General features: G+C 51.7%; 2 protein-coding genes across 5 annotated transcripts in view; both read left to right on the plus strand.

The window, feature by feature from the left end:
• The window catches only part of ENTPD1 (ectonucleoside triphosphate diphosphohydrolase 1), a 43,779-nt gene extending 31,275 nt beyond the window's left edge, over window positions 1–12,504 (plus strand). For all 4 annotated transcript variants that reach the window (XM_064514073.1, XM_026111142.2, XM_026111144.2 and 1 more), the window contains exons 4-10: window positions 445–595; window positions 1,644–1,803; window positions 2,473–2,709; window positions 3,247–3,507; window positions 4,592–4,711; window positions 4,927–5,064; window positions 5,218–12,504. In XM_064514073.1, the coding sequence (XP_064370143.1) occupies window positions 445–595; window positions 1,644–1,803; window positions 2,473–2,709; window positions 3,247–3,507; window positions 4,592–4,711; window positions 4,927–5,064; window positions 5,218–5,424 (1,274 nt within the window). In that variant the 3' untranslated portion in view covers window positions 5,425–12,504. The remainder of the gene's footprint in view (window positions 1–444; window positions 596–1,643; window positions 1,804–2,472; window positions 2,710–3,246; window positions 3,508–4,591; window positions 4,712–4,926; window positions 5,065–5,217) is intronic.
• A 1,576-nt stretch (window positions 12,505–14,080) lies between these two features.
• Window positions 14,081–26,165, plus strand: CPN1 (carboxypeptidase N subunit 1). The gene is made up of 9 exons (XM_026111130.2): window positions 14,081–14,749; window positions 17,504–17,700; window positions 18,377–18,532; window positions 18,858–19,040; window positions 20,622–20,733; window positions 21,483–21,622; window positions 21,969–22,068; window positions 23,728–23,846; window positions 25,898–26,165. Exons 1-9 carry the CDS (start codon window positions 14,527–14,529, stop codon window positions 26,027–26,029), a joined length of 1,362 nt encoding a protein of 453 aa, XP_025966915.1. The 5' UTR covers window positions 14,081–14,526; the 3' UTR covers window positions 26,030–26,165.
• Window positions 26,166–26,260: the final 95 nt, after the last annotated feature.

Consider the following 26,260-nt stretch of genomic DNA (forward strand, 5'->3'; position numbering starts at 1 on the left):
GTATAAAATGTGTCTCATTGAAGCCCTTATCACTAGTTTCCTGCCCGCTCTGCGCAGACAAGTACAGACCCCAGGTGCGCGGGGCTTCCTTGCAGCTCTTGCCTGCCATTGCAGGCACCCAGGCAGCAGGGCCCTGACTGGCACAGCAGAATGGGAATTGCTGCCAGTCACACGTTTGGTTAGAGAAAGGGTTGATGCTGTAGCATTTGTAGAAGCCCTTAGGAGGGGAGAGAAATGATGGGGGCAGGCTTTCCTGTTTTGTGAATTTATTGTGTGAGAGGTTTGTGAGATAAATCTTTGGCTAAGCCTAGAAAAATGTGATGGTTGAACCTGATGTTGCTGCCTCTGATAGTGATGAGTTATAACATACAGGGCTCATGACAGGACTCGGGTTATGCTCGGAAACCACGAAATGAAATGTCCTGTGTTTTTCTTCTTCCCCAGGCCCTGGGATCTCAGGCTATTCCCATGCCACAGAGAAGGCAGGCCCCTCTCTGATGCAGTGCTTACGGAGAGCTGAGGAGGTGATTCCCCCAAACCAGCACCCAGAGACACCTGTCTACCTCGGCGCAACCGCTGGCATGCGGCTTCTCAGGTACTGCAGGACTTGTGGCCATGACCCTCTGCAGCACCGAGCATGGGGCCCCAGTGGATGCTCTGAGGGTGCCTCTTGGTGGACTGCTGGGGCCACCCTGGCCCTGGCAGGGACCCGTTCAGTCCTCAGAAAGGCACAGCACTGTCTGAGACCTTGTGAAACAGAGCCTTGTTGCTGGGTGAAGCTCTGGGTGAAGACCTTTGAAATGCTGCAAGTTCACACTTTGCCCCTTACCCTCTGCTTCCCCTGCCCTCTCCAGGCCCAGCCTGTCTCATCTTACCGGAGTCTCCCTGTGCCTTCCCCTGCTTGCCCAGCAGATCCCTTTCTATCTCCTCCCATTTTCCCCTTTTGCTGGCACCCACATGCTATGCAGAGATGCCAGGACAGTAGTTATCTCCAAGCTGGTGTATTGAGGGGATGCTCAGACGTCACCCACAGGCCTAATACTAGACTGGTCTGGGATTTTTGTGCCCAAGAATGTATCTGCTTTCTGCAACTGTATCAGTTAGTCCAGTAAGAGATCTTGCAACTCCCCACATAACTTAGCCCTGATGGGAACCAAGGTAACTTTATAATCATATGTCCTTCTTTAACTAGGATAGGGGATTTTCGTGGAAGTGCCCCAGACCTGTTTCCTGACTGGGGTAGAGAGCTAATCTAATGTGCATATTGCCAGTGGAAACTCCCCTGGGGTACCAAGTGGCATGGTTTTCCTCTGTAAGGGCGATGGTGAATATCGGGAGTAGTATCCATGGTGTGATCCCCTCTTCAGCATGTGCTCTGGGAGAGCTGGGGAGCTCTGGTCTCTGCTCCAGTTCCTACTCTCAGCTGCAGGGTCTGTAAGCACCAGGGCTGGTGGTGGCTGTGCTACTGAGATGTGACCCAGAGTGGAATGAAATCAGTTATAGCTGGATGTACCCCTATGAACTACTGTTCTGTTATAATTAACTTTTGGTGGAGATTTGCAGTCTGCCTGCTCAGAGTAAAGCCCCTAGGTTGCAGAGAGCTGTCAGCCAGAGTCACTCAGTCCTTTCTTCCGTTCATCCAGCTTGGAGGATAAAAGTGCAGCTGACAAAGTCTTGTCCTCAGTAGAGAAGACACTACGCTCAGCTCCCTTCAACTTCCAGGGTGCCAGAATCATCAGTGGTCAGGAAGAAGGAGCCTATGGATGGATCACCATTAACTACCTGCTGGGCAGTTTCAAGCAGGTACTGTATCAATAGCAAGTCCATATTTGAATCATTGGCTTACAACAATTTGTAAACTATGCCTTGCAAGATGGTGTTGTAAGCATTGGCTTCTTTTTTAAACCATTTAGCAGAGATCAGGAGTTTGTACATCTTGCCTCAGCAGTTATTGTGAAATATAATCTATCCACTCAGCCTTACTAACTGGTGTCAGGATGTACAAGTGTAGTCAGGCTTAAAGCACTGAAATAAAACACCAACATCTTTCCCATGGCTATAGCATCCTCCTCACTTCCTGTTCTAAAATATTTCTGTGCCTGGGTAAATATCTGCAAAGTTCCACTAAAAACTTCTTGGTATTTGACAATGACTCTCTGCTATAGAGCTTATAAATTTGGGGGAGCTAAAATAGTAAGCTGACTGTTTTTTCACATAACACTTGTATTAGATTACATGTTCTTAATCCTCCTGTGAACACTCGGACACAATCCATCTGTTTTTCTGAGCCTGCATCTTGTTCTTCTGTCTTGCTCCACCTCACATCATAATCCCCCCTGCCATGGCATTTCTTTCCTGTGTTCTGTGCTGCTGCTTCTCTCCTCCTAGATCTTTGGCCTTATCCCTGATTCTTTTTCTCTAAAATATATCCTTCCCAGGCCTGATGCATCTAATTTGTAATTTTTTTTAAAGTCTGGATGGACAAAATTTCTGCATATCCTGAAATCTGTAAGTGAGACATCGGGAGCACTGGACCTTGGAGGAGCTTCAACTCAGATTACCTTTGTACCAGATGAAATTCCTTATGAGTCCCCAGAGAGCTGGCTGCATTTCCGTCTCTATGGCAAAGACTACAAAGTGTACACACACAGCTTCCTCTGCTATGGGAAAGACCAGGCTCTGCGGCAGAAACTGGCCAGGGACCTACAGGCAAGTATACCTGTGGTTGCAGGTGGAGATCCTGGCCCCCCAGCTGTGACATACTGCTGTTGCACAAGTTGCTGCATCCCAGCTAAATGTCTCATCCTTTAGACTGCATTTGGGAAACCTCCATAAAGAGTGGAGCAAAAGCTCAGGGAGATAACAGCCAAGACTTTCAAAAGTACCGATTTGAGGTGCTATGGTTCTTGGGCATGGGATGGCAAGAGAACTGTGCTTAACTGAAGTATGCAGGGCTGGTGGTTTTTCCACCATCTCTGAGAATCCCAAATCCACAGCAACTTCAGAAAGTATGGCTGAAAGTAATTTGCCCAAGGTCCTATAGGGAGGCTGTGTTAAAATAAGAAGCAGTACCCACATTTCTCAAATTGCAGCTAATGCCTTAAAACCATCCTTGCCGCTTTGATCTGACGTGTATCTTGGTGTGATGTGTGGTGATGAGGGCCTTGTGGCCACCCATCCAAGGGCTGTTTCCCAGCATGTTACTCTAGGGTGGAAGGTGATTGCTTGAGTTTGTCTTTCTTTCAGACCACTGAGAATGGCAGGCTCCTCGATCCATGCTTTCACCAGGGGTATCAGAGGACTGTAAATATAAGTGACCTCTTCAGAAACCCTTGTACATCAGCTGAGAAAAAGCAACTTCCTTTCAGCCAGCTGTACATACAGGGAGAGGGAGATTATCAAAAGTGCCGAAGAAACATCCAGTATCTGTTTAACAAAACCAACTGTCCTTACTCCAGTTGCTCCTTCAACGGTATATACCTACCTCCATTACAGGGGGATTTTGGGGTGAGTCTGTGAATTCTTCAACTCTCTCTATAACTTAGAATATCAAAGAGCAGAAATTCAGAGTAATGCTAGAGTGTATTCTCCATGGCTGGGGCAGGGAGTCATTTACAAGATGGCTTTTTGGACATGTAACTTCGAAAGTAGCACTGCACTTACTGTGAGGACAGAGCTTATACGGGCTACCTGACTAGCAATATCAGCCTAGCAGTACTGCAGTGTTCTCATTTTAAGCAATCATCTCTAGGCATCTCCTTGGTTTGCTCCGTTCACTGACTTATTTTTCAGAGAGTCCTTCCCAATGGCCAGCACCAAAGGCAGGAGAGCTTGCTGTGGGCACTGATAACGCTGCTCCTGCAAGCTTTGTCTCATGAGGACAAAAGTGGTACCTGATCTGAAATTCAGCCAGAAGTGTGTGAGCTTTACTGAAACGGATCCATCAGCTCCTCTGTCTGCTTCCCAGACATGGTGAAGAGACAGCGCACACTCTGAACGCACATCATGCTTGACGCCATTACACTGAAGGCCTGTCCTAGAGCTGCAGGCCTTCAGAGGCTGTGAGAATAGCTGGGTGAAGTGTTAACGCTCACTTGCTTTCTTCATAAACTCATTCCTACACATCAGCTGTTGGCCATGGTCAGAGAAGGGTTATTTGGACTTTGAATTATCAGCTGGGATTGTGTACAGTCCTTTCAGACTGTTGTTTCTGCAGTTTGTAGCGATATTGGCTGCACGTTCATCTCAGCAGCTCTCAAAATGGGATTGCAGTTGCCATGGCCAGTAGCATTCACCGGATGCCACAATGGCACCAACGCGTAGAGGAGAGGGGTTTACCGAAGTGCTTCAGGATGCTGTGGTTAGTGAAGTTCCTCCCCGCACCCCCCCCCTTTTTGGGGTCCTTAACTGTCATCAGCTCTGAGCAGTGTATCTGGAAATGACATTGCTCTTGAAAATGTACCTTTTTTTTGTGTGTCTGTGTGTATTGTATTTCTGCATCTCTTCAAAAAAAGCTGCTTTCCCCTGTGGAATTTCCATTGTGCTGCTGGTGCTGCAGCCCAGTCAGGTTAAAATGTTCTTTCTCCTTCAGGCTTTCTCTGCTTTCTACTTTGTGATGAACTTTTTGAACCTGACAAATGAAAAAAGCCCTGTTGCTCTGGACAAAGTGGCCAGTGCTATTCAGAGCTTCTGTGCCCGGCCTTGGCAGGAGGTGAGTAATGCTCGCAACAGCAGCTGGAGCCACTTCTCTGCGACAGGGTAGAGGGCCCCTGTGGCAAGTGCTGCTGATACTTTCCTGTAGGACTAAAGGGTTGGTGGTAACTTCTCAGGTGTGAATAGGAAGATCCCCCTAGCACCTCCAGTGAATACTCAGATGCAAGCCAACACTGTGGGAAAACGGGGCTTAACTGACTTCTCTCTACCTAGGTGAAGCTAGCATATCATCAAATAAAAGAAAAGTATCTGAGTGAATATTGCTTCTCTGGGACCTACATACTCTCTCTCCTGCAAAATGGCTATGAATTCACTGAAGAGAACTGGCAAAGAATCCACTTCCTTGGGAAGGTGTGTTTCTTGGGGTGGGAGTGCTCTGCCCCTGTAACTCTCTGCAGCGTCTGCTGTGGGTCCTGACCCTTCTGCAGGAGGTGCCACTGCCCTGGCAATGCTGTGGGTGGCCCTTGCTTTTCTGGTACTGATCCTGCTCCTCTCCTGTTTCAGATTGGCAGCAGTGATGCAGGCTGGACCCTGGGCTATATGCTGAACCTGACCAACATGATCCCTGCAGAGGAGCCTGCCGCCCCCCCTCTTTCCCATGGCAGCTACGTGGGGCTGATGGTGCTCTGTTCCCTAGTGCTGGTGTCTGTGCTCCTGCTTGCCTGGCTGCTCTTCCACAAGCCCAAGTGCCTGCAGAAGGGGATTGTGTAGGAAGCGCCATGGGGGGAAGAGGGGCTGTGGTAATCCAACTGAGCAGGGCTAGGAGCTCCCCTGCAGAGCTGGCCTTGTGCTGCAGAGCCCCTCTTGCCTCTCACTGAAGCTACTGACTGTGTACAAGGGCATTGATTTCTTCTGACTCTCACTTGCACTGACAGATGTTGGGACACCAGGCTTGCCACCATGCCCTACCAAGGACAGACAAGCTGGCATCCCCTTCTTGAATGGGTTGTACTTTCATTGACTGAAACTTTGCTGCTTGTTGTTTTTTTGCCTTGCTCACAGCAGTATAAAGATAAGAGCAGCAGCAATCTTTGGGAGCTGGTGCTCCTGCAAGTGTAATCTCAGGGTCACACATGCCACTGGGCTCTTGGAAGCAATCACACATCGGGTGATCCAGCGGCTCCTCCACTCAAGCAGTTCCCTAGAGCCCTTCCAGGACCGAAATGGCATGAGCATGCCTCCGGCTTGCCTCCCTGTGCCCTTAGCCCTCGCAGCTCCACCAGCTGGGTACGATACCCAGCTGACCCCCTGGAGGCTGGCTGTGCTCCTCAGTGCTGCTCTGGCACAAGAAGGATGGGGAAACAGTGTACTGGTGGTCACCAGTCAGCTGGGCTCAGGCTGGTGTCTGCTCCTTTTGCATGTGGCAAGAAGCCTTTCCCATGTCTTCCTGATGCTGTTGCTGGACCAAAGCAGGCTTGCTGTTATACTGAGCCATTCCCATGTCCCTAGGACAATTGTACACATCAAGACATGAGTTCCCAGCCAGGCATTTCTGACTTTTGTAGGACTGGCTCATACTGGCCAAGGATCCTGGACCAGTAGCTAGCACATGCTACAGGGACTCTGGTCCCATTGGCATGCCTAAAGTTGTATTCCCACAAAAGCAATCCTGTCTTACTGTGCTGATCATACATCAGCCTCTGATTCAGGGAATATGTTTGTTAGGTCACATTCCTTTAAAGAAGGACATCTGGCAGCAGTTAACCAGCACAAAAACTTGCAGATCAGTTAACTCTTTGCATCAGCAAAATGAGTGAAAATTCCCCTTTCCTTACTACTTAGCTTAGACTTAACATCTCATAAGACCTACAGCCTGTAAGTCCACATACTGCGACCCATCTTCTAGCACTCAAGTAGGGGGATGCCACTGATTGGGTTTATGCACCACTTCCATTTTTTCTGGTCTCTGGTCCAACAAAAAGAGAATAGATAAGTTGGAAATCCATTTTTATAGTGCTCAGAAACCGCTGGTGCCTGTTTACCTCCCAAGAAATGTCTTCTCCTCCTCCTAATAATCTGTATCTGCTAGAGGCCCAAAGAAAGCAGTTATTGTGGGGGGGAAAAGGAATGGCAAACAAAGACCTTCACCTGTTTCCCCAAGCAAAGCTGCAGAAGGGTCAGGGGGAGAACATGCAGTCAAGATAAACCTTTCTCCTTTCAGCAAACACAGTCAGAGCTTGGGTCTTTCGTGCTCACCTGGGTTGTTCCTCTGTGCAGTGCAGACCAGAGCAAGTCCCCCAGCCACTTCTGCTTCATGTTTAGAAGTAGGAGCTTAACTTATTGAAGGACTTAAAAGCAAGGGAAAAATCTATCCTGTCTTATGGTAAGATGTATGGGCAGTTCACTGTTCTTCCAAAAATCTGTGTCTTATTTCTGCTCTGAGTTGGTTGGCTTCAGCTGCTGTTGGATCTTGTTCTGCCCATTTCAAAAAGACTCTTTGCTATCAGAATCCCCTTTTTATTTTCTTGTTGGTGATTTCAAGTCATCGTATCGTATTAAATAGATTGACCTTCAGTCTGTAAAATGCTTTGTCCTGACCTCACTTGTAGCTCTTGATTCAACTTTTTTTGAAATTTTTGATATCTTTTTGAAGTTTGGATACCAAAGTTTGCAGCAGTGAGTGGCAGTAGACTCTGTAATAGTGTATATAAAGGTAATAGCATTTGTTAAGGGTCTGTCCTCTCTTCATGTAGCTCAGGGTCAGATCTGCTCTCTTAAGAGAATGTTTCAAGGGGGCTGTTTTGTTCAATTTAACTACTGCAACCACACCTTTTTCCCCTGCCATAGCATTCCAGAACAGTCACTGTCTTGCAGTATGCATTATTATCTTTTAACCTGACATATTCTGCCTTCCACGTGGCTGTACTGAAATGTATGCTATTCAAAGAATATTGCCCTAAGCAAGTGATCCAGATCAACCTGCAAACGATCTTTTCCCATGCTGTTTATCTATTTACCAGTTTTTGTTTTATCTGCAAATATACTGAGACCTTGGGATTCATCTAGAACTGGAGTCTTCTGTTGTTTTCAGCAAAGACATATAGAGGAGAGATTAATGGTATTTTTTGGCTATGGCTGGAAGGAATGTAGGAAGCAAGTGTGATTCAGAGCTGCTTTGCCCTTCTGAGACAGAGCTCCAGCCCTCCTTGCAACCCATCCCCTGTCCTGTGCCACCTTCCTTATTTAAGGAACCTCCACAAGCAGAGCGTGTACCCCTGGAAAAGTTCCTCTTGCCAGCATACAGGTCCTTCTTGCTGCCCGAACAATGTGGGAAAGCTGCAGAGTGGTAATTCCGCTCCTGAGACCTCACCTCGGAGCCGGCAGCTGCCAGTGCTAGTTAGTTTTGCCTGTGATGCTGGAACTGGCAGATCCATCGGGAAATTTCTGAGACTAATGCAGAAACTCCCTGTGGAAACTGGTGTGGAGAGAAAGCTTGTGCCTGTCTGCTCTCCTGGTCCCCAGGAAGGGCTTATGCCAAAGGAAAAAAAGGTCAAATACATAATCTGAGAGAACAGCTTTACCAGCATTTTGTATTTTTGCTGCAAGTACCATGCTATTGTTAGCCCTAGATTCTAGAGTCAGGTGATCAGCTGTTATCTTCATTTTTTCCCCTCCCACCTTCCCTCTCTGTCCAGTTTCAAAACAAACAAACAAAATCCCAGAAACCTGCACCTTGCAAATGTGACTTAAGTGCACCCCAAAGGCCCCAAACTGAGATAAATGCAAATATAAATTACTGTGTTTCTTAAATCTTATCGTTAAAGGCCAAATTTGAGACAATCTTTCCTAAGGAGATGCCAGAGGTGTGTTTTAAAACTCATTTGAAATGGTTGAGGCTCCAGGACTGGCTGACTGAAGGCATCCTGCCATAGCTAGACCCCTTTGTATCACTGGCTGTACTTGAACCCTCCTGGCAAAGGGTATGATTTTGCTTCCCTGAAACCTTCTCTGCAATTGCAGGACTTGCTGTGTCTAGGGAGGTTGGCCCAGATCCTGGGCCAAAGAGTCTAAGTGTCCAGTTTAATAAAAAGTCACTTCTTTACTGCATGTGATGTGGGTGTTGACTCAGAGCCATCTGCTCTGTACGTGAAGACCATAAAAGATAGGGAGTGGATTTTTCCAGATATGTCAGAAAACGGTAAGATAGCATCACTTTTCTTGTTAATGCAGTTGATCTGCCTCACTGGTAACTATTTGTGCCTTATTTCTGATTTAATAGCTTCTGGCTTTAATTTCCAGCCATTGGCTCTGGTACAGTTTTGTTCTTCTAGATCAAGAAGTCCTTTAACACCATGTGTTCTCATCTTGCAGATATTTATATGTCAACCAAGTCCTCTGGGTTGTCTAGAATCTAGACCACTTGGACTTCCCTGGTCTCTCCCATCTGCATGTCTCGTGGCAGGAGGCCCTGTGAGAACCTGCAGAGACTTGGGATGAGTTTCTTGATGGGGGTGAAGCCCCAATGTCTCTGGCTTCTGGCTTGGATGTCTTTTTGGGAATGTTCTCCAAGTGGGACTTGACAGCTTTGCAGGAGCAGCCTGAGGCTGGGCCTGGTGACTTCCACAAGCTTGCTGCCTTCTCCCTTTCACCCGGGGGAGGGCTGAGGCAAAACCATAAGTGGGGCTGAGATTTTGAGGGGGAAGAAGAGAAAGCCTGGGTGCCTCCAGCTCTCCCACACATTTTGTAGAAAGCAGCCAGTGCCCACATGAGGAACTATGCACCCTCCTCCCCACCTAGCCAGCCTTTCCGATTTCTCTACGCCCCCATTGCAAAGCACAGTAAAACCACCTGGATTGCTGGAGTTTGCTGTTGGGAGCAGTGAGATGCTTTTGGGTAAGGTGGGTGCTGGACGGGGCTCCCCAGCCTTTCTCCGGACCTGTGCCCCTCCCGTCTGCCCCAGCACTCCACGCTGGTGGGGGGACACTGGCTCTGAGGGCTGCTCGCTGTGTACCAGGGCTGAACAGCTTGTTCTGGGATGCTGGGGCTGCCGGTGGTGCCAGCGCCAGGGGCCAAAGGGAAGCACGCTGAGGACAGCCCCCCGTGCCTCCTGTCACTTGGGCTGCGTGCTTCCTCTCGGCGGCTCAGCCCTGATGGAACAGATCTTAGTTTGTTTTGATGCACGCATAAATCTCTGTATCCTTATCACAATAAAGACTTCTGAACTGATGCCAGCAAAGTTTTCTCACTGTTTTCCGTAGGGTGGGAAGTTGCCAACGGTGGAGTGGAGCTTTTGGCATATAGAATGAAAAAGTCTTGAGGCAGGATTTCCTCTCTTGCCAGTTTCCTGCTGTCCTCTCCATCAGATTTTAAATTCCTGGTGGATGGGCAGCATCCCCTCCTGGCAAGGAGAGGCACTGTGTGCCCCTTCTTGGTCTGGGCACCTCCTGGGGGCAGTCTCACTCCTAGGAAGGCTGCTAATGTCCAAATCGCATCTCCTTTGAGTTTCATCCTGACCTCCCTGGGAACGTCTGCTGAGGCATCTTGTGCATCCCCGTTCTCTACAGCCATGCCACTGAAAGACTGAGGTCCTCTTTCCCCCTCTTACTCCCTCACCCACAACCAGCACCCCTTGCTTCATGCCAGGGCTACAGCCCCACCAAAAACAGAAGGACGTGGGGCCTCCATCCCTTGGGCCCAGGGACATACGTCCATGTGGCTCTGCATGCTTGCACAGCTGTAGCTTAGCCAAGGCAAACATATTTTGTGTGTGTGTCTTTAAAGCACACTCCCCAACTATGCTCATTTTTATGGCTCTGAACTTGAACGTTCCTCAGATTTTCCAGTCTTCCTCTTGTAACAATATGGTCAGAATTAAAACTAAAGCACCAGGTGGAGTCTTTCCAATGTCAGCTCTGAAGGAATCATCTTCCTGCCTGTGACCTGCCGCCTTAGCAAGCAAGCATGATATGGGGGGAGCCCTGGGCTTGCATTCACATTCCTCTCACTCCCGCTGCTGTGGCACTGCACATTCCTGCTCTTGCTCTCTTTTCTCTTACTGCCTCAAGGTCTTTCCATCTTTGAACATCTGGGGGGATGGATGATTTGTCCCAGATGTATTAGCTGCATTTTCCAAATTAAGTCTTTGTTTACTTCCTGCACTGTTTCTAGGAGCTAAAGCCCTATATTGTTTGTTTCTGTCTTCATCTGTGTTTTTTAACATGTCTTAGTTTACTATTAGCTTTAAACTTCATTAGCATGTTGCTTTCCTAGAATGTAGAAAGAACCATGCAAGGTCAGATCAGACATCCCATGCTTTGGCAGTTGTCTCTGGCTGCAGGTGGTTATTCATGTGGGTACGCTGGGAAAGGGCGTGATCCTTCTCTTACAGCAATTAGTAGCTTAGGAAAATTGTGATCAAGTGATTGCATCTGGACCTGTGTAATTAACAGCTGTAGATGGCCTAATTCTCTATGAATTCATCTTATCCCCTTTTGTACCCATTTAACTTTCAGCCTTTACAAGGTAATTTCATTGTGCATTGTTTGCAGCCGTAGTTCCTTTTGTTTGCTTTAAACCTGCAACCTGATAATGAGATGCCTCTATCCTTGTGTTACAGGTAATGCTGACTAATTCTCCAAACCTAGTAATGCTTTAGATGCTCTCTCTACCCACCCCAAGTGTTCGTGGCTCCATATTAGGATATAGCATTCCTCCATTTCTTTTTCTTGTTCCTTTCATCCATCAGTGTTGCCTTGTCTCCATGGGGAAAAAGAGTGTTTTCTCGTGTCCCTTGGCAGCACTGTAGCTCCGATTCTGCCAGTGGCTGTCACAGGCCACTGAAGGCAGAGCATAGGAGGAGATCGGGGAGGGGAGAGACCATGCACAGGGCTTGTGCTGTTTTACCGTAGTCCTATCTAGTGCTCTCTAGCTGCCAAGTAACACCAGCTAGCGCTGGAAATCCGCCCACCGCTTTTGCGTCGCCTTGGTTGCTGAGAGCTGTGTGGAGAGCAGCTCCACGGGAACTTAGCAACCCCGGTGCGGTGACGTGAGCGACGCAAGGGTTTCCCACCACCGCGTGGGATGTCACCGCTCCAAAATGCCACCAGGCACGGCTTTTCATACAGATAACATTATCACGCTGACCCCTCTATCGCTGCGCAAGCTGCCAGGGTATCCACCACTGCTGGACACGGATGCTTTGAAGGCAAACCTAGTGCAGTGCTTCGCTCGCTTTAGTCTCTCCTTTACACTGTTACCCTTGCTCCAGCAGGCAAAAGGCCACCCGGCCTTCAGTTCATCTGAGAGCCACCATCTCTCACATAGGTGTGTGGTCCTCCTGCTGCCCACCACTGAGTGAACAACCTCCTGTTAAACAGCTGCAACACCATCTCCTCCAGCAAACCACCAAACTTGGGTCCCCTCATCCCAAAATGTGCTGTCCCTGCACCCTGTCCCCACACCGACTTCTACCTTTTACTCCCTTCAGCTTCCAGAGGGCAGCTGCTCTGTCAGACTCCTGCTTGCTATGCCCTTCCGCAGCCTTAACTATTTTTCCTTGCTTTCCTACAAGTGCTTGGAGAAACTGGCACCTCCAGCACCGTTTCTAGTTAGCTGATCTAAGATGGGTGCAATGCAGTTCCTACTCCTGAACGCTTGTTACTCCAAGACTGACTGACAGGCAGGGATGCCGTGGGATGGAGTTTAACTGGGAGGAGGTGTTAAAATGGGTATTACTATCTTTATATACATAGAATATGTGGCTATTACTATCTTTATATACATGTAATATTCTTTTTTTCTGGTTGTCTCTGCAAAAAATAGTTCTTCAAAAATAGGACTTTTCAGACCTCTTTTTTTTTTTCTGTTGAAAGAGGGCATAAATGAGGAGGATGGGAGCTGGCACTCCAGCGCAGGCATTTGCCATGCTGGGGCAGGAGGCCCTCTGCCCTGCTCTGACCACCAGCTTGCACTGTTTGCTTTAGAGACTACACACAGGGACCCCCTGGTTTTACCCCTGCTCTTTCCAGGAAACGGGGGCAGGACGGCAGACTGCGACCCAGGCGTGTGGAGGGCAGGTAGGGAGGTACCTGCACCCCCTACTCAGGTGTAGATAGGGGATGCTGTGCGGGGGAAGAGGCAGCTAAAGAAACTCTTGTCAGGGGTTAGGGGAGGCAGCGTGGAGCTATGTGAAGGCCAGCAGGGAGGTGGCTCTTGAGCATGGCCCTGGGTACCCCAAGGAGCCCGTTGCTCGCGGTGGGGGACAGTGGCAGGAGGAGCTCCTCGACGGGTGCTCACTGGCCAGCACCTGCAGCACCCGTCAGCCCAGGGAGCCTCTCTCCTGGTGTATCCGGTGCAATGGCAAATCTTGGCTGTCTGCCGCTTGCCGCAGCAGCGATGGGCTCTTGGGTGAGCGTCGGGGTGTCCCAGTGAAGATCGCTGCCAGAGCAGCTGAGCGGCTGGATTTCTAGGTCCGCGGGGGAAGGCTGCGAAGGCAGCCAGCCTGCCGTGCAGAGCTCGCCCGCCTGCGGGCAGGGCGCCGGGGGCTCTTGGGTGATCACTGCCCTCTGGGGCAAGGGAGCAAGTGGCAGGGAGGTGGAGGAGCACCAGGTCCCCCAAGTCTAGAAACACCCTGCAGCTGTGGCTATCAACAGACAGCAGGGCATTTTCAGCTGCCTTCGGGCTGTTGAACTCTCTCCCGCTGCCAATCGCCCCATAGCAGTCCAAGATAATGATCGTACCCACTCCCTGCACACAGCGGGGGCGACTTTGCCCCTCTGAGCCCTGCTCTCCCTGCTGGGACCTGCTCAGCAGTTAACTCCAAAACCAAACCCCGCGTTGCCCCATGCTTCTCCTAGCGCTGCTCCTCAGGGAGCAAGGGCTCAGGAAGCAAGAGACAGGCTGGAAGGCGGGCCGCCTCCTGGAGCAAAGTCTCCCTTCCCTTCCCCAGGAGATGGGGCAGGAGAGCAGGCGAGGATCAGAGCCTCGGGATCGGAGCTGGCGCAGCCCGGCTGGGCTTGGGGGGTAAAGCGGGAGCTGCCAGCCCCACCAGCAGCTGGACAAGGCTGGGGCCAGCCACAGCCGTGGAGAGCCTGGTGGCAGGGCACGGCCGGGCTGCGAGGGTGCCGGATGCTCCCCGGACCCGCTCGAGGGGGGCGATCCCCCCCCGGTGCGCAGCAGCGCTGAGGGCTGCCCGCCAGCCCCCCGTCAGCGCCAGCCCCACCTTGCCCCTCTCTCGCCCCAAGAAAGGGGCTCGGTGACGGCACACGTTCCCCGGGGACCGAGACTGATTGCCACGTCCTGGCGCAGCGGAGTGGCCCCCAAAGCGCTCCCCTCCCTGCTTTTCCCCGCGCCCCGACTCCTGCGAGGCGCTTCCCCCCCTGCCTGAGGTCTCCCAGTCTTTTCCCTCTTGGCGGCCGCGCTGGCGACAGGGCAGCTCCAGGCTGCGCCGCTCGCTCGCTTGCTCCTCTGCATTTGGCAGCCCCCGAGCCCACGGCAGCCAGTTTTCCAGCCCTGTGCTTCTTCTCCAGTGACAGCCAGTGGCTTCGGGGTCCTATTTACTATCCGGTTAATAAGTGAGCTGGAATCGGTGAAACTTTCCAAACGCAGAGACGGGTTTTGGAGGCGATCGCCGCGCGAGGGTGGGCGAGGGTTGCTCCCGCTGCGGAGCATTCCTGCGCGGCGCTGGGGCCGCGGGGCCCCGCGGCAGAGCCCTCGCTCGCCTCGCTCCCACCCGCAGCCCCCCGCCCCGCAGGTGCAGTGGGCTGGCACTTGGCTGGGGAACTGGAAAGAGCTGGTTCGAGTTTGCACTTTAGCTCCTGGCAGCCGGGGAGCCCCGCGATCCGCCTGGATCCCAGCGCAGAGCGCGGCAGGAGGATGGCTCGGTTGCTCTGGCCCCTGGTGAGAGTCCTGCTGCTGCTGGAGGTGGCGGCTGCCGTGAACTTTCTCCACCACCGCTATGAGGAGATGGTGCAGGCCCTGTTCAGCGTGCAGAACGAGTGTCCCTACGTCACCCGGATTTACAGCATCGGCCGCAGCGTCGAGGGGCGGCATCTCTACGTGCTGGAGTTCAGCGACTACCCGGGGATCCACGAGCCCTGTGAGTACGGGGGGCCGGGGCTGGCGGCTCGGCAGGGAGCCTGCAGCCAGCTCGGGGACATGCACCCAACCCTGCGTGCACAGACTGCACGTGCATGAGCTGCAGCTTGGCCCGGGCAGATATTTTGCAAAAAGCTCCGATTTTTAAACTTGGCGCTGTGGTGACTTTTGACCCAGGGATCCTCTCAGGTGACTCAGCCTCCGACCACGCGGTTGCTGCACGTTGCGGCATGAAAAGGCAGGCTAGCCCATCCTGGTGCCCCCACGTCACTCGCTTGGCGCTTCCCCTACCACCCACTCCCTCCCAAAACACAGGGTCACGCAGGGAGGGAGAGAGGTGCAGGAGGGAGGATGCATAGCGATGCAAGGGACAAGTGTGGCCCTCCCTCACAGCCCCACAGTAAGGCGACAGCCCGCACAGGGTGCCGTGAGCCAGCGCTGGGCTCGTGCCACCCCACCAGCCTGGCCGGGCCACACGGCACCTGCGGTGGCCGGTGTCAGCGATGCCACGTGGCCCCGCCGAGCCCTTGGCAGCACCAGCCCCTTGAGCTGCATCGCGGCACGGGGAGCAGCCGTGGCGCCTGGCTCACTGCCAGCGACCGGCCCCGGGATCGAGGGTGCCAGCTGGCAGGGCGCTGCACGGGGCTCTCCTGCACCCCTCCTTGTGCCCGCTGGAAGAGATGCAGACTCACCTCTGCCTCCTTTTTACAGGAGCTTTTTGCCCTTTCAAAGCCTGGCTCGCTTGCTGGCGCGGTTACGGCAGGGTCTGACAAGCCCGGGCAGCGCAGAGCACAACCTGCTGCGGAGCCGGGCGGAAAAACGCCAGCGGCGCTGCGGGAGTGAGCGGGACCCGCACCCATGGTGCCCGCGGCAACGGAGCCGCGCAGCCAGCGCCGGCTGCACCCGCGCCCATGGCAGCCGGGACAGGCAAGGGAGAGTGGCTGAGTAGCAGCAGGGGCACGATGTGGTGGAAGCCTGGACTTCTTGCCCGGCTTCTTGTGTCTTGGGCCATCTCAAAGCATGACATTTTCAGCTTGTAGTATGACGGGAATCTGTGGATGCCTTTTGAAGGCTGTGAAAAGAAACTATGAAAAGCAAGCCTAGAGTCAGTGGACTTGCAAGCAGTAATTAGGGTTTGTGTGTCCATGTGGGTAATGTTTATGGGTCTGCCAGCTGAAAAAGGCTGGTGAGTCCTGCCAACAGGGCAGAGAAGAGGGAGTCCCTGCAGAGATCTTTTTTTTTTTTTTCTTTAAATAAAGGCTGCACGTATCGCCAGGGCATTTTTATAGATTTAATAACTGGATTACTTAATTAAATCAGTTCTCATTTCTCCTGAAATCTAACCAGGTCAACACATGTTGCCTGCCTGCAGTGTCGTCTGCTGAGCTACAGCACTCAGAAGGTCACAAGCAAAAGACATGGAAAAGCAAAATCTTTTGGCTGAATTAGGATTTTTTTAGAATCTGGCTTTAACATGTCTGGAAAGATTGCCTGCTCCCTGCACAGTGAAGGCATGAGGAGATTTGGATCCAGCAGGCATCTGGCTAGTGGAGCTTTGGTGACTTTTGCCCTGGGGACCCTCGCAGGTCGCCCATCCTTGGACCATGCAGGCACCCACATGGCAGCAGGGCTGGGTGCTGCCACCACAGTCCTCATCGCTACTGGTGGCTGAAAAACTCATGGTGCAATGTGAGACTCGAGCTGTGTCCACCCAGCATTTGTACCGATACCCTATTTTGTCTTTACCCTTTCATTTGAGACTTGGGCTCCCTTTTAACTAAATGCCCCCGGTATCTCTCATCTTACCAGTGCTGATTCCTGTCTGCAGTGGCACCTTTCTTCTCTCCCAAGTGACTGCCTTAAAAGCTTGGCCTGCTTGGGGCAGGGAAAGAAAGCTTCGCCCACCCCTCACATGCCGCCTCTCCTTCGGCAAAGCAGTGAATGCTGCTCTGTGCATTTGTAGTTTGCCTGCGGTCTCTAAATCTGTATTTCAAGGCCTAATTTTAGAAAAGTCAGTGGCAAGAGACTTTTTTTGTTGTACTGCAGCTTCCTAAGGGATAGTCTGATCTGTATTCACCACCTCAGCTGCCCACGGCTTCTTTAGGCTCTTGCGCGTGTCCTGAAGGAGAGAAACTACTGCTGCCTCCCTCCAGCACCAGGTACAAGAGTCAGAGGGCTGAAAAGCAGCAGCCAGAGGAGAATGTGCTTTTCCAGTGAAAGACTGGACTAGCCCAAAGCCAGGGATGGATCATGTCCTGCAGAGTAACCTAAAGCTCCTTAAAGCTTGCAGAGCCAGGAATGTGGCATGCTGGTGAGAGGTGCAAACACCAAGGGCAGAGATGGGAGTAAATGGCCTGTCCTCTCCTCTCCTGCCTACCTCGTACCCCAGAGGCCTCCTCGGCGCCGGGCTCAGAGCAGCAGCACACCTGGCTGACCAACGCTCCCCGGCACGGTAGCTACCTCTCCCCAGCCCAGGGACACCAGAAACACCAGAAATTATACATCCTCCTGCTTGCTCCAAAGGCAAGCAGCAAATCAGGGCCAAGCCTGGGCTGCTCCTGCATCCTGTGATGAAAGGGAGGGCAGCCCGTAACAGGCCTGTGCTATGCTCGCTCACTAGTGTTTGCATTTTTCAAGGGAAAGGGACATTTCACACCATTTGCTGCAGGGTTCCTTGGGCTCTCTACGGTGGGAACTGACTCTTCCCTCATCCTGGCCCCTGCTGATGGTATTGCTGCTCTCTTGCTTTCTCCAGTGGAGCCAGAGTTCAAATATGTCGGGAACATGCACGGGAACGAGGTTCTGGGCCGCGAGCTGCTGCTGCAGCTCTCCGAGTTCCTGTGCGAGGAGTACCGCCGGGGCAACGAGCGGGTCACACGCCTCATCCACGACACGCGCATCCACATCATGCCCTCCATGAACCCTGACGGCTACGAAGTGGCTGCCAAGCAGGTACCAGGCAAGCGATTGCCTCATCCAGCTGGGTAGGGGTGGAAAACCCTTCAAAACATGGGCTCTTGTGGGTTCCCTTTCATCCACTGCTAGGGGAGGGGGTGTCCCTCCTGTCCCTGCTGATTTTGGCCTCCTCAGCTGGCTTCTCTCTGCTCCTCACCTCCCATGTCCTGCCCTGGGTGGACCTGGCAGGCTGTAAGCCTTAGGATGCCGGGTCCTCAGCACCCGGCCAAAGCGCCCTGGTGGCAGACAAGACCCTGCCCCAGGCTGGGGAGGTGGTAGGGAAGAGGCAGCTGAATGCCACTGTCATGAGCAGATGGGGCAAGAGGGCTGCGTGGGGCAGAAAGCCTCCAGCCCCCACCCCTCCAAACGCAGCCCATGCCTTCGTGTCACTAGCTCACTAGCCCTGGGGGAAATAGTTTGTTCAAGGCTCTTTCATCTGAGCCATATTGTTTATTTGGCATGTGCCTTGCTCTGTGACCCTGGAAAATGGAGATATTGTTATTGACTGTCCTCTGTCAGTACCAATATTCTTTATTCTCCTGCCAGCAATAACACGCATGTTGTGACTCAAAGCCACCGGAGAGCCGTTACAATGCCGGTCTCTGCAGCTCTGACAGCCAGCCTGCCTGCGCCCACACTGTACTCACCTGGCTGATACACCTTTGCCCTGCAGGGCCCGGACAGCATTGGCTACTTGACTGGGAGGAACAACGCCAATGGAGTGGACTTGAACCGCAACTTCCCTGACCTCAACACCTTCATGTACTACAATGGGGAAATCAGTGGGCCAAACCACCATATCCCTCTGCCAGACAATTGGAAAAGTCAGGTACCAGTCTGGGATGCTGGGAGTGCTACAACATCCTCCTGTAGTGGCCCAGCACTCAAAAGACATATACTCTCCTTTGCCTTGCACACAACTTGTACATGCCTCCTGCATGCAGAGAAATAACCTGCTCCTGCTCTGTGCCACAGCTCGCACCTCTGTCAGGTGCAAGGGCTGAAGCAGACAAATTGCCGGGAGATCTGACGTGGCTAATCACGCCACAGCCTGCCGTGGGGCAGCAGCTCAGCACAGGGGCAGCTGAGCCTGTCTCCCTGTCCCCGGCTTTGTCGCTGCGGTTCTGCTCACATGAGCCCTCTTCTCCTCGCAGGTGGAGCCGGAGACACTGGCTGTGATTCAGTGGATCAGCAACTACAATTTTGTGCTCTCAGCCAATCTGCATGGTGGAGCTGTGGTGGCAAATTACCCCTATGACAAGTCTCTGGACCAGCGGTTCAGGAGCCACCGGCGCACAGTTAACACACCTACCCCTGATGACAAGCTGTTCCAGAAGGTGAGCAAGGGCCCTCACGGGCAAGGGCCGTTCCCACAGCCCCGGCAAGGTGGAGATGTGAATTTTTCTAGGTCATTGACTCGTTGCAGGAGCTGAGCCAAGAAATGTATAGGCAATAGCTGGTAGCACACATGGCATTTTGGACAGCCACAGACTTATGGGCCAAGACAGGGCAGTCCTGCCACGGGCAGGTCCTGCAACCCAGGCAGGCTAATCTTAACCCTCAGGAGTCCCTTCCTCTTCTGTGCCATGCCTGAGTTTCCCATAATCCTGGTACCAGCAGTGTCTTCAGCCTCACCATCAGCCCCACCAGCCAGAGCTGGAGCTTGCCCCCTGCTTTTTTAAAGCTTCATAGTATGTACCTCTGTGTGCAGGCTTTTCCTACAGAGGTAGCAGGACCTGCCTGGAAGTTCAGTGACAGCAGGATAAGGGAGGTCAGTGTCCTGCAGGGAGTTGTGGATGGGGAGGAATAAGGTACAGAATGAAAAGAGCACCAAGAACATACACAGAAATCATGGAAAGTCTCAGTATGTGGTGCTGATCCTGCTAGTACTAGCTGAGGCCTGTGGTTTTTCTCCATTGTTAAAATGTCCCAGAAAACTGTCTTCAGTCACTGCTGCCATTAGGAAATACAGGAACCCTGCACAAGAATAAGCAAGTTTGTATTAGAACAGTTAATGAGAAAAGTAAGTTTGAGCTGGAGTTCAGCCATTTCTGGAAGCACAGGCGATGGAGGGGCTTGCCAGGCCCTGCTGTGACGAGGGCTGCACTCGGACCCAGATGCAGAGAGGCTGCAGGCAGGGGCGTCGCCTAACGATACCCACATAGCCTCAGAGGTCAGAAATGTAGTGAAGTAACTGTTTTCCTGCTGACAGGATGAGATTACACCAGCATCTGAACTACAATACAAGGGTGTAGATTTTGCATTAGGAAATGCAAACACCGGTCTCTCTTAAACTTGGTCTTATGCAGAGGACAGGCTTTGGACCCACTGTCCCAGTTTTGAACCTGCCTTCATGTCTAAAAATAATCAGTAATCTTTGATAAGGGCAATAAACAAACAGGTGCCAGAAACAGAAGCTGCCCAAACCCTTTCCTAGTACCAGTTCCTCCGATATAGATGATGTTTGCCTCAGGATTGACACTGGTTAGTTTTCCTTGCACAGAGCAGTCTGGGTACCGGTTTCCCCAACTGGTGTGGTTTGCTGCCTGGGGGCCTGCGTGGTCGGGGCTGAGCACCTCTGCGCCAGCCTAGCACCCTCCATCCCCCCATCTCAGCGGGAGCGAGGCAGAAGCCGTTTGTGGTATCAGCAAGCCTCCAGCTTGCTCGATTTCTGCTCTTCCTCCTCCTCCTTCATCTGCCTACATTTCTTAGAGGTCCTGGCCACCTTGGGTTGGATTTCATGGCAGTAAAAAGCAGGAGCTGGACTGCTGTCTGACTTCCCTTCCACACGCCCCAGATTAGACTGTCCGTGAGCGGGGATGTTGCCCCCAGAGCTGGCGTGGCGGCTGGGCAGCAGCCAGCACGGCCACCGGCTGCCTGCTGCCGGAGCCATGACCCGCCGGGTGCTCTCGCTGCAGCTGGCCAAAACCTACTCGTACGCCCACGGCTGGATGCACCGAGGCTGGAACTGCGGGGACTACTTTGCCGACGGCATCACGAATGGGGCCTCCTGGTACTCGCTCAGCAAAGGTGAGGGCTGGACAGGACAGCAGCGCCTGCAGAAAGGCAGGGAGGGCAGAGGAGAAAGCTGGGGACGGCGTGTGGGGGAGTCTGGGAAGGGGCAGAGAGCTGGGGGGGACCCAGCACAAGAGCTCAGGCACAGTGCTGGGGAGAGGGCAGGGAAGGGCTGTGGCAGTACATTGCTAGATATCGTTCTGGTATCTACACCTCAGAAGGGAAAGGGGAAACTGGAAGTGACTTGAGAGAGAGAAAAAAACGTATCTGAGGTCTGAAGACACCTGCCATGTGCTGACTGAATAAGGAAGCATCAATCTGTTGGCGTATCTGGGAATGCTGTGAGGTAACGCCATTAAGGCCCAAAACCGTGGATACAGGAAAGACATTTCTTATAGCTGCTGGCTCATGAAAGATCCTGTAAATGAGGAAACCGAAAAACAGCAATTAGGTTAAAAAAAAAAAAAAAAAAAAAAAAAAGATTGGAGAAGGAAAGGGAAGCATAGCCTCTGAGGTGTGAAACCTCCTTGAGCTTCTGAAGGCAGAGACATGAATGATCTGCCTGAAGGAAAGAGTGAGACAGCCACAACGGGATGAGACTGCACGGGGGCGGGGGGCAAGAGCTAGTCCTGCTGCTTGGAGGGAGGAAGGCTGTTCTGATAGAAGACAGATATGGGCCAACACACCTGGGACAGGGAAATGGGGAGGTAAAGGGGTCTTGCGTTCCCTGTGGGCCTGGCCATAGACTTCTTCTCTCCTTTCAGGCATGCAGGACTTCAATTACCTCTACACCAACTGCTTTGAAATCACCCTGGAGCTGAGCTGCAATAAATTCCCCCCTGAGGAGGACCTGGAGCGGCAGTGGATGGCCAATCGGGAGGCCCTGGTTGCTTTCATTGAAGAGGTAAGGAGGCAATCCTGGGACCTTCACCCTTCCCTGTAGATCAGCGGGCCCTGGCCCCGATGGTAGGAGACCAGCAGGTGCTGGGTGGAAGGGAGGAGAGTCACAGGGATTGCTAGGTGCACTGGAAGGGGAGTTGGCAGCCAGTCATGGGGCTTGCTGGGTGCACTGGAAGGGGTTTTGGCAGGCTTTGGAGAGGCTGTTGCGCCCTGGACTGGCTCTGCTGGGGAGCCAAGGGTGCAGGGAAGGGTGGAGGTGTCCCCAGAGCTCTGCTCTCCTCCAGTGCCCAGCAATACCCTCTTGAGCAAAAGAGGGGCCGTAATGCATGAATCTGTCTCTCTCCCTGTAGATTCACCAGGGCATCAAAGGGATGGTGTCAGACGAGAACAACAACGGCATTGCAGGAGCAGTGATTTCTGTCCAGGGGATCAGCCATGATGTCACCTCTGGTAGGTTGTTGATCCCCTTATATCCCATTTGGATACAGCCTCTCTGAGGCTATGTAGGCTATGTGTGAAGGGGTCAGCAGGGGAGACCGTAATATGTGTGGCCAGCACATCTGGCATCTTAAAAGCACTGGCTGTGAGAAATCAGCAGTGCACAGAGAATACTTTACTAATGCTGCTGCTTGTGAGTGTGTTGGACCAGGGAGAAGGTGGGTTCATCGTATCTGGACCGGGGTCTGAGGGGATGCAACTGTCATTTGGGAAGGGTGAAAAATGAAATGGATTTTCTAGTTTCATCCTTTTCTCTAAATGATCTATTTTCAAGTGCAGGCATACTGTGTGGCCACAGCTCATGTCAGATACCTGTTTGAACAGAGAGGGTAAAGCTGTAGCTAAGAGAGTAGGAACAATCCTCTAATGTATAAGAAATGATATAGTCCATAGGAGCCAAGACAAAAGGGGGGGGGTGCAGCATGCACTTGTGCTGGATGCTATGTGGACAAAATAGAAAATGGAGAGGGCTTAGGAAAGAAAGAGGTGAGAGTTGGAAAGCAAACCTCATTCTGAGGGACTTCAGAAAGTCAGGTCCTATTTTATCTGAGAGAGGAGAATGCATTTGTGTATTAACAAAGAGAAGGTTGCAGCAATAACTTACTCAGGCACAGGAGTATCTATACGGAACTCAAATATGTGATAGCAAAGGATGCAACAGCAGCAGCAGAAGAAAGGCTAAAAGTCCAAGCCAGACAAATTTAGTCTAGCCATGAATGGCCACTTCAGTTTATCCAAGTTGTGGTGGTTTCTCCTTTGCTGGCAGATTCTTAACTTCCTTTTCGTAAACACCCTTCTTCAATTTGACCAGACAATACAGACTGACTGCACAAAATAGCCAGTATCCCAGCTTTCCAGAGGTCAATCAAATCATCAAAATTCCCTCTGGCTGCTGGTCTGTGACTCAGTGGCACTCTGATATTTGGCAGTTACTATGCCAACCTGCATAGGCATAAGGGGAGTGTGCAAGAGATCACAGAATCACAGACGTGCTGGCTGGAAGGGCCCTCCAGTCTCCAGTCTGACCTCCACTTGTAGCGGGATTATCCCTAGCACTGGATCTGACCAGACATCGCTCTCTCCAACCAAGTCTTGCAGACCTCCAAGAATGGAAGAACTGGGCAGGAGAGCACCTGAGCTAATTTTTGACAGTTCTGATACGTATCATCTGAACTGATGAGAGACTAAAACCCTGCTGAAAATCCAAACATGGCAAAAGTCTAAGCAACAGGAATTAAAGATTGTATGATGCATAAGGAGTCATGGAGCTGTGAATGCTTAAGTCTGCTACTTCCTGACTGGCGAGTGCTCAGATTTATGACTTCAGTGTTCCTAAGGACAGGCACAGCTAACATTGCTGTACCGTCCCATTTCATTTGGCATTTACTTGCAGACTTCTACTGGGTAGCACTAATGAGCTCTCACTTCCAGGCCACCAATGCGCATCCAGCAAATACATTAGCCAGCAAATTTGAAAGAGAAGCCAAAAATTGCCTGGATTTTGGAGACTAAGCATTCTAGAGGAAGTACCCTCAGCAAGAGCCAGCGGGATATCTTTTACGCTGCTCCCTGTGCATCCTGACTGCTTTCTCTTCCCATCTTACGTTTTAGGTAATATGGGGGACTATTTCCGGCTGCTGCTGCCCGGCACTTACACTGTCACGGCCTCTGCAGAGGGCTATCAGCCCCAAACAGTGACAACAACAGTGGGCCCAGCTGCACCTTCACTGGTGAGTCAAGCTGAGTAGACATGAGGGTGTCTCGAAAGGTCTTCACCCTGGAGAGAAGGAAACACAGCAGGGGATGTCCAGTGACTGATGCAGACAGGTTGTGAAGCATAGCCAGTGGCTACAGGCTGTCTGCCTTGATAGATATAGAGCTCCTTGCAGCTCACAAAGAGGGACGGGCGAAGGCAGTGCCAGGTGCCCCTTGATTCCTTGCAAAGAGCCCTCAGCTGGACTGGGCTGTTGTGGTGGCCTCTTGTGTCGCTCTGCTTCTTGGCTGTGGGGACAGTCACCAGCAGGCCAGCTGGGGCACCTGCTCCTTAGCTCTGCTTCCTTCCTCCCCACTCTTTCCAGGGTGTGATAGTTTGGAGGCAGCATCTGTCCCCTCAGACTCCCCTAGCCCCATTGCTCCATGAGTTTCAGTGCTCTGCCATTCTCTGCATCCTGCCCTGGGACAAAACACATCAGCAGACTCATAGCAGGAGGCTGAGGTCTGCTCTTCTCCCTGCTGACAGCTCCCGAGACAGGTAGGGGCTGGTGGTACTGAAGAACAGCCAAACACCTTTGGGAGACAAAGCGGGACCCAGTGCTCTTGACAGCAGTGTGGCTCCTGCAATGCCCTTCCTAGGGCAGGCTGGACAGCTGGAAAGTGGGTTATAAAAAACAGTGGATGGTGATTCCTGCCCCTCGCTTTGCCTTGTGAATGAAGTGGGACCTCAGAGGCAGTCTCTTTGGAGGCATGGGGGACTGGCAAGAACCCCCTGATTGTGGCATCCTGACACACATCATATGTTTCACTTCATATACCGATCAAGGCTCTGCTTTAAATACACTGCAGTGGTTCTCCCACCCTCCTTCTCTTCATCCCACCCTACCCAGCCTCTGAAGTTCTTCCAGAGCTGTCCTTTTCTTAGGGTTAGAAACCTTTTAATTTTCAGCCTAAATTTATTCATGGTCAGTTTATCCCTATTTGTTCCTATGCCAACATTGTGCTTTAAATAGCTCCTTTTCTTCCCCGGTATTTATTCCCTGATGTATTTATAGAGATCTGTCATGCCCACTCCTAGCCTTTGTTTTGCTAGGTTAAGCATCCAGCTCTTTGGCATTCCTTTGTAAAATTGATTTTGCTTTTACCACATTACTGTAGAAGACTTGATTTGTTCTCTGACGATCTGATCTGCAGATCTCCCCTCACAGCAGCCCACCTGTCTCCATTTCCCTCCATCCCTAGAGCATGTTGTACCCCACTTTCACTCTGTCCCTCCCACAGGGAATCTGTGTTGCCCTGTTCCACTTCCACCTTTCTGTGTGGTCTCCCCATTCCCCATCTACGTGATGCTGTATCCTGCATGTTTGCTAGTCCCCTTCTCTCTCCCATCATTGCTTGCACTGCTGTAGTCCGCTCCCTCTCCTATACCCTCCTGCAGTCTTGCAGGCACTGCTCCACCCCACCAGTCCAGCTTCCTGCCTGGCCTCCATCCCATTCCCACCATGAAGGGCTTTGCATGTCTTATTCCACCTCTACCCCACAGCCATTTTTTTTGATCTTTGTTTGGCTGGGTGGTGGTTTTCTCCCTGGAATTTTTTGCCTAGATCTACTAGAAGCGCTTGTTGCTGAAAGACTGCTTAAACAGGATTCAGCTAACAAGGTGCAACTGAAAAGGTCTGTCTGTCCTACATTACGGTGTGTATTGAATGTTCAGAGATGCAAAGCAATGCTATTTCTCCACTCTCTGATGGGAAAAGATGAAGAAAGAGTGTAGCTCAGTCATTTGCCTTTCACAGCTCATCTTCCAAACCGTTCCATTGCCCCAGGAGCAACTCTGCATAAGAAATATAGCTGTTTGTTGGTACGAGATTTTCCATGGGCAAATTGTTTCCAGCTGATTTAAGCACTGAGTTCCCATTGTATCATAACACTAGCTGAGGCCATTTATTGGCAATGCTTGTCTTGGACCAAGAGCTTAAAAGACTAGCTGCAGGGGGAGAGTCCTGCAGAGCCTGAGCCAGCGGGGGACACACATTGTGTTACATGGTTATTTTTGTTCTTTCTTCAGGTGCATTTCCAGCTCAAACAAGACATGGTGAGGAAGCCCCCAGAGCGTAAAACCTCAGGCACACGCACAAACAACAAAGCCCTTCAGAAGAAGGTAGTGCCAAGAGCCACCCACCGGGGAACCCAAAGATGAAGACAGCTCCCTTGGCTGAGAGCTGGGGGAAGTCGTTTTTATGTGGCCTGGCTGATGACTCCAGCTAGTGAACTTTCCAGCAGTCCAGCATGAAACTAGCCCGAATTATTAGGTTATTAAACGAGGAAGTATTTAATCCCTGAGCAAATAGTGAAGTCATTCACAACAGAACGTGCCTAGGCTGCAGTTCCCAGGGCAGAGTGTCTGTAGTGGCTGAGCTGCTCTCCTGCA

Source organism: Dromaius novaehollandiae, chromosome 6 (assembly GCF_036370855.1).
Source record: "Dromaius novaehollandiae isolate bDroNov1 chromosome 6, bDroNov1.hap1, whole genome shotgun sequence".
Lineage (NCBI taxonomy): Eukaryota > Metazoa > Chordata > Aves > Casuariiformes > Dromaiidae > Dromaius > Dromaius novaehollandiae.

Coding starts and splice junctions, on each gene's coding strand:
- CPN1 (XM_026111130.2), top strand. CDS start 14,527: ATGGCTCGGTTGCTCTGGCCCCTGGTGAGAGTCCTGCTGCTGCTGGAG. Junction 18,533..18,857: donor CAGACAATTGGAAAAGTCAG/GTACCAGTCTGG, acceptor TTCTCCTCGCAG/GTGGAGCCGGAGACACTGGC. Junction 22,069..23,727: donor CAGCCATGATGTCACCTCTG/GTAGGTTGTTGA, acceptor CTTACGTTTTAG/GTAATATGGGGGACTATTTC.